We start from the raw sequence: 12613 nt of genomic DNA, 5'->3' as shown, positions 1-12613 counted from the left end.
CATTTAATAATATTAGTACATCCCCATAAAATTCCACTGCAATTGTGGAAAGGTTAGTGAGACAAAGTCTACATTTTGCTTCAAAGCAAGTAGATCTGTGACAAAGATTTCTTTCAAGATGGTGTTCAACAGCTGCTAACATGGATGTTGAAGAAAACTTCCAGAGTGTAAGACAGCGAGATTATTTTTTAAAGCAATTCAGGATGAAAGCTAAGGATGATTTTAAAATTAAAGTAACAGAAAACATGAATACAACATCCTATTTTATGGGGAAAGCAGTGTTGTTAGTCCAGTGACCAAACAAATATAAAGAAAATAAATTATGTGTAGCAAAAACCTATCTGTAGGTAAAAAATTGTTTAAAGAAAGACATTTCATTTTCTTCAGTATTATGAACAGAGTCTGGATTAAACAAGCAACTTATGGTCTAGCACAAAACAAATGGGTATGACCCAGAATCTAATCTATGGATGAGGAAAAGAAAACAAAAGTAAACAATCCCTAAGAAATTCTATATACCTATTGCTTCTGCTTCCTGACTAGAGGAATGCATATGTTTATTGCTACCAATACTTGGGCTACTTCCCCTCTTGATCTCTACTCCTGTGAATCTGTTGAGAATGAAAATTATGTAAAGCAGCAGTTAATTATATTTCTTCTGGGGTACCACTGCACCACTCGCCCTGAGCAAGTGACTGCTAAAACAGACTGACCACCCATCAATTTTATGTTACTTGCAGGTCTCTTTGAAAACATCAGTCTGACTTGGAAGCTGTGTGAGCAGGCTAGGAGGCAACCTTTCTCCCTGATCTCCACTAGGAGAGGGTAGCACCTTGTTTAGGATCAGGGTCAAGGTATTGGTCCCAGCAATACCCAGATCAAAGACTGGTTGTAGGCATAACTCAAATGGCAGTCTGAGAAGCTCTCTCAAAAGCTCAAAGAAGTTCTCAAAGACTGAGAATTTCAAAGCTCAAAGCAGGTAGGATATAATCTGGGATATATTTTGAAAAACTATTTAGGGACCTTATGTCTAACAGGCAAGCACTCTGTACGTGCAAGTATTAGCAGGTACAATACATTCCTACAAAAAAATCTGATTTATACAGGCAATTATATCATATCTCTCAAGTGGCAAAATGATTATGAAAAGAATGTTGGACAAGATGATCTGGGGGAAGGGGAGAGATTGCATGACTGGAGGGTGTGACTATGACGTGAAACACTGCAGATAATTTTCATGCACTGAGATAAACTATAATGTCTCTTGAATTTCATCCACACTAAAAGACACAATTACAATTACTATTTTATCAGCTAGCCTGAAAAACAACACTCTTTTACCAGGGCAAACATACCAGTAAAACAGAGCTGTTTTCCACAGCACCATGAGTATGAAAAACTTGCAGGACCACATGCAGGAGGTCCAAATCTTCCATACATTACACTCTGTAGGGGTATTTCAGAAAACATTCCCAGAAAACCTGCAGCTACACTCATCTTTTCTTACTCACACAAAGGTACAGTTAATAATAATTCTCTAGAGCCGGTCCAGGAAAAGAAAGAAGAGTGATTCTGTCCAAACTTCCTCATGTTTTGAACTTCAGTAGCAATTTTTGCAAGCAAAGAAAATGAAAAGAGATGCTCATGATTAAGGTTTTTCCCAAATACTGTGATAAGCAAAGGAGGGCTAGCAAGAACAGCATAAAAGGAACACTGGCCAAACACATACAATTTTGCATAAGGATGGTGCATTCATCTTACGGATATTTTCAGCAATGTACTACATCTTGCAGGGCAATGAAGGAGTAAGACTAATGCGTATCTCCAGAACTTCTAAATTAAATAATACTGCTTTTCAAGTACCTTTGCTGAAGTATTTTTAAACATCAAACAATTAGTTCTTGAGATCTGATCAAAAACATGGTAAGTATTGAGGTGATTTTTTTTGTAACACTATGTCTTTTAGCTCTACATGATGCTCTTAATGACTTGACATTAGACAAGCTTTACATTTTTAAACAAATAGGCAAAAACCTTCTTTACAGGATGCTTTACAATTTCTTTCCTCCAAAGAGACCACAAGGAGACACTTTAGCTTACTGCACAGATTACTTTGAACCCCACATCAATCACTTACTTTTCAGGGATGTGACAGGATTGTCACACAGAAATAAAGCTAGTAAATTCCTACAGCTTTATTGTCTTACTGAGTTACCAAATTATTATAGAAATGCTGTTTAGGGCAGAGAACAAACTAAGGAGTAAAACTGATTCACTGTATTGGAAATTAAGATAAGGAGAAAAAATAATAAGAATAGGTGGCTATTTCATAATTGGCAACTGCCTATCTGGATAGGAGCACCAGGCACTGGAAGTTTCCCCAGGGAACTGGCCATGGTACCAAGCCTGTCAGAGTTCAAGAAGCATTTGGACACCAGTCTCAGGCACATGATCTGATTCTGGGGGTTGTCCTGTAAAGGGCCAGGAGTTGGATTTAAGGATCCTTGTGGGCCTCTTCCAACTCAGGATCCTCTGTGATTACAGTATCAGTGCGATTCTCTTAAGGAAATCTGTATCAAAGAATTCCCCAAGTGACTTGGTTTCTACTTTCTAAGCTGTCTGAATTTACTGAAGCATTAGACAGCGTGCTTACAGTTATTCTGTAAGATCTTCATTCTCTTGGCAATACGCTTTACCTAAATTTTTCCGCATGGATATCACCATTATAGTAATTACAGCACGATCCCACAAGTTTCTTAACTTGCATGCTGGATGCAGAACTAAAATACCCTTTCAAAGCATAATGTCATTGCTTGCACACTTTAACAAATTAGAAATCACAAGTTTTACCACAACACATTTCAATCACTGTTCCTCTTCTGTGTCAAAGACAAAAGCTATTTTACTTGTGACTTACCAAGAAATATGAAGGTTCTTAATTAAGGTTACAAATTTTTCCAGTTAATAAGAAGCAGTATTAGGAATTCACAGAAGTGTTGGCAAGAGAGAAATACAGGGAAAGGAAGCCATGGTGTAAAATTATCACATTCGTATGGAGTAATAAAGGCATAATAAATGCAGAAAGGATAGATTTGCACAGGTTGCCGACCATTGCCTACCTTCTTCTAAGTTAAAAGAACTTTGAAAATAAAGGGAATCAACCACTTTTGCATGAAAAAGGCTTCTCTGACTGCCATCTACAGACACTGTTTAATTTATAGCTGTTGAATTTAACTTACTGATGCCTCCTACATTCTGGGAACCTGTGGGACTTCAAAAAGAATAAGAAAAAAAGGCAGAAGTCTTGATCTCCCTTTAGCAGGAAGCATTGTCAAGTTTTTTCATATGCAAAATGAAACATCAATTGCTTCTTTGAAGATTCAAGTATTCCCGACTGACAACTGCAGTATCTGTTGACAGTGAACAGATTTTAAGAGCAGTTGGAAGAAAACAAGAAACTCCCTCTTTTGCATACAATAACTACCAACAAGCCACTGCAGCAATGATATGATGTCGCTGTTGGGGCGGTCACCACACACACACACACACACAAGGACAGTGCCCCTTTCAAGGGCCAAAAAGCCGTTTATTAAACAAAGCAGCCTCTTTTATACACTTCTTGTATGTTATCATTCGTGTTATATATTCATTGGCTGCTAAACTACTACAATAGACTCATTGGCTAGTACTAACTACAACATACCTATAGCATAAGCATTCAAGCACTCAGAAAAATTACAGGTACAGATATGTTGCTGTTTTCTCCTTCTATTGTTTAACTTTCATGCTTCTGTTGATACTGCATTCTCATGGGTAAAAACTAATTGTTTTTCTTCTCACAGACTTTTCTCACAGTCCTTCTCTAGCCAAAGTAACAGGCCTGAGCCATAATTTTACAAATGCAACAAGGCCTTCATTTTATAAGGTTTTACTTAAATGCCACAATATTCTAGTTTCCAAAGGGCCCTACAAAATGGGAAAAACACCCTGAATACCGTGTGAGTAATTCGGGTCACCACGAAGAACAATAACATCCTCCTTAAAAGGATTAAAAGTGGCTTTATATTTCCCCCAAATTAGCAAAACAATACTAGACAAAGTAATTTACAACTCCAAAAAACAATTAGCTCATTGTTCTTATGTAAACACTGAAAAGCATTCCTTTCAAAAATCCCAAATCCTCCAAGCTGTTAAGAAAACCAAATAACTATGCAAATGCCTCAAATCTCAAGCAACCCAAACAAAAGTGCAGAACAGCACTAAAACAGACAATCAGTAATTACAGCAAATCACACAGAACACTTGAAGAGCTATCTCAATCAAAGCAAAGTGACCAAGCACCCACTTGGGTCCAGTTTCTGAATAGTAAGTTAAAAAAAGGAACAGAGCAAAACCACACTGCATTGTACTACTGGATTTGCACTGTTTGATACTTCTATGTGTAATAATCCTCCTTCCCTGGAGCTGCTAATCCCTAAAGGTTTAATGAAGAAGCCCTTCAAACTGTCCACTGCTCTGACCATGACTGACACAGACCCCAATGGCCTCTTCTTCCTTATTTCTTCTTTTAAAGTGTGGGGGTTGCCTGTTCTAGTATAGAAATGGAGTTCAAACTTGTTTAGCCCCTCTGTGATTTCCAGGTCTTTCTGATATCCCAGGCCTCATGCCCTTCATCCTTGTGCCTCTGCATACCTGAAAGACAAAAACCCTAGGTCGTAGAAAATGGGAGAATGAACTCAAGAGAGGAGCAGTAAGGACATTTAGGCAGATCTGCAGAGCTAGAGGCCGTGAATGTGGGCACACAATTCAAGTACACACTTCTGCTTTTAGGAAGGGAACCAAATGCCAGAGGCTATGACCTTTTATGAAGCTGAGTATCCAGACTTAAGAAATCACAGGGAAAAAACCACAACCACACAATATGGAAACAATACCTAACCTCACTTAGAAAAGTGAGTCTTAGCATTTAGGTATTTCAAAAAACCTCTCTCATTGCTACTGCATCACCACAACACCTGAAACCCACGGCTCCTCAAACGGAACACATACTTCCTCCAAAACAAGTTGCTCCAGAAAGTCATACAGATTAGCGGTCTTCCTATGACAAGAAGGCCATGAGGGGCTCAGATACTCCACAAAAAGAGAAAGACTTCATTTACGTTCATTCACAGTTGCCTTTTCTACCTGAAAGTACTCTACTGTTTCCTAGCCTTTATACACACAATTCTGTATGCTTCTACACCTGTGCTCCCTTTGTTCCCTCACTCAGACCCTTATCCTCCTTCCTTTACTTGCAGAGAAGAGCATGTAAGTAGGCTTTCATAGCTTTCCAAAGCTGGAGGCTGAGATAGCATCAAAGCTCTATCCTCAAGAACGCTTTTTTTTTGCTGAAGTGGCCTCCAACAACGTGATTTTTTTTGTATGCAACACCGCCATCTTCAGTTCCTTCAGGAAAACTGCGTTACTGAAATATGATGGCTGTAAAGAGGAAAAAAAGAATCATAAATAGGTCCAAGAGGTGCTATGGTGGTATTCCTTCATCTAAAAATGCAGAGCTGATGCCTTCAGCTAGTATTACAAGGGCTGTTCCCAGACTGATTTCAGTTTTGGTTCCATGACCAGCCCACAAAAATCTTAACTGCAGCAGAGAAGGTCTCCGATTCCAACCCCCTTTGTGGAGATGTTAAACTCTTAGGAAAAGATGTAAAATAACAACTTAGCTAGAGATATAATTTTTGAAGGCATAGTAATAAGGCTGGACTGACGAATTTTTCATATTTGCTCAATCTCAGAATGCACTACACTTTTTTTTTCTTAAAAAGCAGTAAAGGTCACTCAGCTCACTTAGTACTAGCAAATAATGTATTTTTCCAGCATCACCTGCAGAATGCATACAGCACCATCTACACATACTGATAGCCATTTATCTACAACATCTAGCAAACTTTCTTGCATAGTCTCAACATTTCAGTTAGTTGTTCTAAATAAAAAAAATCATGCTCTAGTATACACACAATATTCCATGTTTGAAGAGCACTTTAAAAGCCTCATGATGAGTTCTTAATGGAGAACTCTCTCTGAAATGATGGCAATAGAAAAATCTTACCCTTGTAAACAAAATACAGTATCTGTTCACCAGGTACTTGGAAATAAAATATTATCATATAGTGATGAAGTAGGAACTGTTTGTACAGAGATTCTGGTTTCCAAATGTGCACCTTCTGTCTTTGTAGGATTCTGTTGTCAAAAGCAAAGATTAAACAACTCTTTGCTACATAGTAATTCTTCAGGTTCATCTTTCCTCATACCTTTTGCACTTATAGTCTTCTGGATTAAACTGTATATTCATGATTCCATAATTGCTTTCATCACCACCCACAGGAACCAAGATAGGTTTGGTATCCTCTTCCATATTTGGTGAATATGTCTCCTTTTAAATTCTGTCAGTTACTCCAGCCTAAAAAAAAGGAAATAAAGAAATGAGTCAACTGCAGTTAAGCAAAACTGTGTCCCTCCTATAAATTTAACACTGGTAGAGTCCCACAGCTTCAGAAGTTCCTGGGGTGAAAAGCACCAGTAAAGAACTTCAACACACCACTTGAGAATTCTCATTCCATAATGCAAACACCATGAGGCATATACTGTGGGGACAGCATTTTTTTAAAACACACTATCCAGTCCTTAATCTCTTTTAGCACCACAAGGCAGTATGAATTAAATATAAATTTCGAAAGGACCTGTATTTCTAATATGTAATGGTACAGCTGAGAACAATCAGTTGTAAGAGCGTACTGTTTCACTAAATTACTTCAAACTTTGCAGCAGACACATATGCAGTTTATTTCAGTTCCAGTATACTTCCCACAATAAGGATCAGACTATTGCAGTCCACTGTATCCAGGCTTTTTGAATTAAAGGCAATAAATGGTTTAAGAATGCATTAATAATAACTATTATATGCATTTAGACCACTCCTGGCCAAAGAGTGGAGAAGAGATTGCTTTTAAGCTAATGGATTTCTACTCAGATTGAATTACAGGGACTTTCTGTGGTCTCGTGGGCAACTGAACATATATAACGGCTTAACAGCTCTCATCCCTGCTATCTTCTGAGGAATTCCTCAGCCAGGACTCCTTCAAACAAAAATGCTAGAAGTCAGGACACCTTGAAACAACAATGGTAGAAGTATCTGTTCTTTCATCATTTCAGAATGCTTCAGAATGTTAGGCTGATGGAAAGACAAATGACAACCAGAGATGGCACATAACAAGGAAGGGTAGGTGCTGGATGTTTGAAACCTGGAACGGCAGTGGAAGAAGATAAGATAGAAAGAATAAGGCGTGTATCATCCTTCTGCATCCTCATGGAAATACACCATAAGGGCCCAATCTCAGAAATCACACCAATCCAAGTTAAGCACTGACACAGTTCTATCCCCTCCTAGCTGCATATTGTCAATCCTCTTCCATTAACTTATCCTGCTAATACCTCCAGCAAAAAAAACCCCAACAAAACAAACAAACCAAAGAATCCGAAGGAGATGGTGAAAAAGGAAAGTTACCAGTTTTCAACCACATCTACTCTCTGGGGTTGAAAAAACTGAAGGAGGCACGGGAAAACACTGATGAACAATGTGGCAGGAACTGTAGAAGCATTAAGACTGGCTCAACCTGCTTTTAAAGGAAGTGCTTTTTAGAAGATAGATGCAGGTTATGTCTCTCTGCTCTTAAGGGGAGGGGATCACTAAAGGACCCAGTTTATGGAAATTGTACTGAAAGCTTAAGTCCTGCTTTGACAGCTCAATGGCACTTGTGTGATCCCATACTGAACTGGACAGGGAAGACTGACACAGATGAAAATTAACCATTCTTTCTTTTGCTTTAAACCCAGATCATTGTTGAGCTTGGGGCTTGTTATCTGTATGCCAGTATGCCTGTGCAAGGGAGGGACAGTGCCATAGAAGCCATTTCATCTTGCAGTGCTGACAGATTCCTCCTAGTTTCAACATCCATGACAAGAGATTTGAAGTTACTAAGTTTAAAGGCATGGCTTTGAGTTTAAAGGCATGATTGTATCTTGGTCACTTCAGCTCTTTGAGAGGATACAATAAGTAATCAGTGGTAATAATCAAGGGAATCTTAAGAAACTTACTTGCACTTGCTGACAACATCCTTTCTCCTACACTAATTTTTGCTGTTACACTCTCTAAAGCTTTATTCCTTTACCTTTTTCATGCCCAAGGGATCCTGTTATCTCTTTTAACTTACTGCCTTCTCTCCTTTGCCACTCCAGCCCTCTAAAACATCAGTTTTGATCCTCTACCCAAAAGTCCTTCTATTCCACAATACTGCTTCTAGTCCTTTGGCCCAGCTAAACATACTCTTACCCTTCTTAGCTCCTCTGGTGATGCTTAGCAAATAGATTCCTGCTCCTCATGTCCTTTCTATTTTCTGTCTCTCCTACACACTGTCAAAATTGCTTTCCCAACCCACCTTTACTAAGCACTACTTACAAAGCAGTATCTTAGTTCACACCAATATTTTTACTTCCTTTCATGTGACACACTCTTTCTCTCCAAACTCTGTTTGCAGCTCCCCTTTTGCAAACTTCTTTTCTACTGGCTTCTCTAATTTTTCTACAGCTCTAGGGTTTCTCCTTTCTCCCTACCGATGCCCTTCCAGTCAAAATTTACCCTGGTGCACATCAGCTTCCTGCAACAGCAAATACTTCTGAAACAAAAATACAGGCCCCAGAGATCTCATACACTGCTACAGACATGCACCCAGTCCTTTGCCATTCCCATTAAAATATGGTATAACCTTGTTTTAGTCTATTCTATTCTTTCTCAACTGAACATCCTGTATTCATTTTACGAACAGACAAACCTAGGTGTCAAACTTGAATCCCTTCACTTGTTCTGCATTTTGCATCTCTCTTAAGAATTTAAATCACACTTCAGATCTAGCCATAAAAATGCAGATGGAAATTTAAATTCCTAGTGCCTGAATTGAAAATTGAAATACATTCAAATCCCAAGTAGTCAGCGTTTTTAGCCAGAATCTTCCATAAGATCGCAGTACGGACAACCCTTCCTTCTACAGGCCATGGTTTGTGAGACAAATTAAGCAGATAAAATGAGCATCCCTTCCTTAAAACTTGTTAATACTTGTGCTTTATGAGTCAACCTGACAAAGGCTGACAACACTGATCACCAGTTTGATTTTTTTTGCACTACTGCCATAAAGAAAGAACCCAGATTTTATAGGAGTCCATGAAGAAAAATAATCCTTCCAAAATATATCACACACTAAGTTTGGTTTGACAGCATGATTGAGGCTTGTGGAGCTGTTGCTCACTGACACTTTACGGTCACTTAGAAACTGGGTCTGCAAAGACAGCTTTATTTTTTAAGTACTTATTGTTGATAACAATGAAGTTTATGACCAGCAAGCTTATGACCAGGAAAAATAGATGCAGCTATCATACATGTAAAGGCTGGAGCTGGAGCCAGTACAGTTTAAAGGACAACTGTAAGCAGAAGAGTAAAATGAAGAATTAACGTGGTTAATCTCTCTTTTATCTACCATCTATGCCTTTTGACTGGACTGCATTCTCCATAAACATTTTTAATACATAGAATGGAGTGAGTTATGCTATCTGAAATTATTGCCTGTTTCCATTACAACAACTTCTTCCCAGCTGTAACCTTCATAGTGTAGCAGTCAGCTAAAGATTCTTCTGAGTATCTGATCTATGTTCATCTCACTCAAGATGTTTCTTTCAAAAACCTGTGATGGGACACGGAATGTTGTCTATACAGTCTATAAAGCTTATAATCAGGGCTGGGATGCCAAACAGAAAGAATTTACATCAAAAACCAAAGTTGTTTGACAAGCTTCATTCTGCTTATATATTTTCTGATACACCATAGTTACAGCTTCTATGAGACTACTCTTGCATGCAGACAATTACTATGGGTCTCTGGGAATAAAAGTATGGCTGTTTAGAAATTGAGAAGGCTGTTATAGGGGATACCCCACTCATTTGTTGTCAAACTGGATTTTCCTGCAAGTGGAAAAGAGGTTCCTGTTAGCTGCAGTGTAGCAGAAGTTGGAGATACAAATTCATGGTACTTTCTCTTTAGCTAAGTTAAAAGTAGTGCTGTTCATTCTCAGTCCTTCCTTCTCCTGTTTGTGGTGGCACAACTACTGGTCTTCTTTCCTGTCTTGGTAGAGAGCAGGACTGGGGAAAAGATCTAAAATAGATCTAGCTGAAAGTATAAATCTGAAGGGGGAGGTAATTGTTTTGGTGCTGGTTTGGGATTGTCTGGGCTGTAGAACCAGCAGTTTCACTATCCAGTTGAAAAGACACAGGTATAGTCTGCAGAGGAAAGAAGGCAGCACTAGAGCCACAGCCTGAGGGACCACCTACCTCTTAGAGTATGTTACCTCTTTTCTTACCCTGCTGCTTAAAGTCTGCTTCATACAACCCTGGACAATACAAAAGAGCATTTGTGTCATGCACCAGTGAATCATGTTAGCTATTTTGAAAGCAATCAAGTTGGTCTCAAACTGAGCTTTCAATATTTGTGGATTGTTTTCCTGTGTTTTAATCCCTATCCTTAAAATACGGATAATGCCAGTACTTGCCTTAGCTCATGGTATGTTGAGAAATTAACTGTTATATAAAACTTAGTGATCTGTAGTAAGCACTGCAAAAAAACATCCAAGACCACAGTAATGATTTGCTGAGCAGCTGGTAAAGCAGATCACTTTTATGCGCAAGTGAACTGAACACCATTAACTTTGCTGCTCTAACAAAACATTCCCTATGTCTCAAGCCAGACAGTGAGAACTGTCTGGCTTGAGAAAAACAGTATCATAATCCATACGTACCAAGATGACTAAAATCACCTAAGTAACTAATTTTCATTGTTTAATGCTCCAACCTTTGAATAATTGAACTTTGCAACCTCTGTCCTTTTAAACATGTTTGTGTGTTTAATTATCCTTGCACAGAATTGCTTTGTAGTATATCTGGTAGTGAATAGAGATTTTCTCCTCAATATATTGCACCCAATATTCCCCTCCAAAAATCCTTTTTGTCTGTCTGGATCTTCTGCCATTTGCTTGTCACTATTCTACTGTTCTGCAAGTTCTCTTTTTCCCCTTGCAGGGATCTGCCTTCTTCTTTCCTCTACTACAAGCATCATACCTCTCCTAACTTTTACTAACACAGCCGTGGTGAAGCTTAGTATGACCTGTTGCCCTATTTGTAATTCTCCTACAAACACCTGAAGCAGTACGTCAGAAGGGCAAAAGGGAACAAGTGGATTAGAATTTAATAATCCAGGTTTTCTGTTGCTGGTCATAAACTGTGATGCAATACCTTACTCTATGCAAGTTATTTTTCCCCAGTCTTATTTTGGGCTACATGCCACGTGACTTTCAGATGGTAATGTAAATAGGACTGGACCTTCATTAATCCTCACTGGCTCGCCCCTACCCTGCTTTGACTGTCTTCAGGTTCTCTCTCCTGGTTTCAAAGTCTAAAAAGCATGAAGGACTGAAGACAAGGACAGAGCAGATTCAGAAACCTCATTGTAGCCTGGTGGCTGTTCTGTGATCTAATAATGTTGGCACTGAAGGGCAAAACTGTATTAGTTGGCTTGCACTTAGAATTTACCAATGGCAGTTTATGGCTTAGTTACAGACGTGCGTGATGAAGCTTTAAGATGAGAGACCCACCTTGACAGATCACTCAGAGTTACAGCCCAGGCTGTGCAAGAAGGCTACCAAACCGGTTTACCCCACAGCAGGAACAAAACTGTGTTCAGTTACTCAGTCATCCCAACCATCCCATGAGCACAAACTGTGCTTAGCTGGTATTTATCAGAGAACCTCCCACAGCGGGCAGGAGGAGAAAGGCTTAGAGGATCACTACCCCCACACCCTCCACCATGCCATCATGGTGCTGTAAAAAGAGCAGCTGGAGCACTGAGAACTAGTTGTACTTCATTTCCTGTTTAAAGCCACTACTTCTAAAAACCACTTGATCCTCATGGTTTAAATACCAGAATATGCTAATTGAAGTATTTAGTTCAACAAGGAAAATTTTTTTATAAAGTGCCATTTGGTATAATCTGGTCTCCAATTCTGAGGAGGATAAATACAGTTCAAGGCATAACTGTCAAGTAAGCTGCAGTCTGTGTACATATAAATTATGAGAAATAAGCACAGTCTACACTGAAAGACAAGAACTTCAACACAGGACAGCAGAGTTCCTCCATTCCTGGAGTGAATCCTCCATCAGAAGGGACTGAAGGATGTTATACTGGTCATGAAAGTAGCAACATACATTAAGAGCTCCTTAAAACGAGGACAGCATGCTGCCTCTTGTGGCACCTTATAGACACCTTAGCTACACCTCCTAGAACTCCATTGGTTGAAGGCGATTAAAACTGTATAAGCAAGGCAAGTTACCAACTTTTTGAGGAAAAAAAGACTATTGAATATACAAGCTGAACCTCTGCTGAGCTTTTGTGTTGCTCTGACTGAACCAACAGGTACATGGTCAATGCTAAATGATAAATCTAAGTAAAATTAAGAAGAAA

The 12613-nt window shown here is 38.9% G+C and overlaps 1 protein-coding gene across 4 annotated transcripts in view; it reads right to left on the bottom strand.

The window, feature by feature from the left end:
- The window catches only part of SLC38A9 (solute carrier family 38 member 9), a 49137-nt gene that overhangs the window by 35888 nt on the left and 636 nt on the right, over window positions 1–12613 (bottom strand). For 3 of the 4 annotated variants that reach the window (XM_039567202.1, XM_039567201.1, XM_010395275.4), the window contains exon 2: window positions 6309–6457. In XM_039567202.1, coding sequence (XP_039423136.1) covers window positions 6309–6412 — 104 coding nt within the window. In that variant the 5' untranslated portion in view covers window positions 6413–6457. Of the gene's footprint in view, window positions 1–6308; window positions 6458–12613 lie in introns of those variants that run through there. The other variant, XM_010395277.4, reaches the window with a different exon arrangement.

The sequence above is a fragment of the Corvus cornix genome, chromosome Z, assembly GCF_000738735.6.
Source record: "Corvus cornix cornix isolate S_Up_H32 chromosome Z, ASM73873v5, whole genome shotgun sequence".
NCBI classification, from domain to species: Eukaryota; Metazoa; Chordata; class Aves; order Passeriformes; family Corvidae; genus Corvus; species Corvus cornix.
The sequence above is the reverse complement of the archived record's forward strand: the minus strand, read 5'-3'. Positions and strand labels throughout refer to the sequence as shown.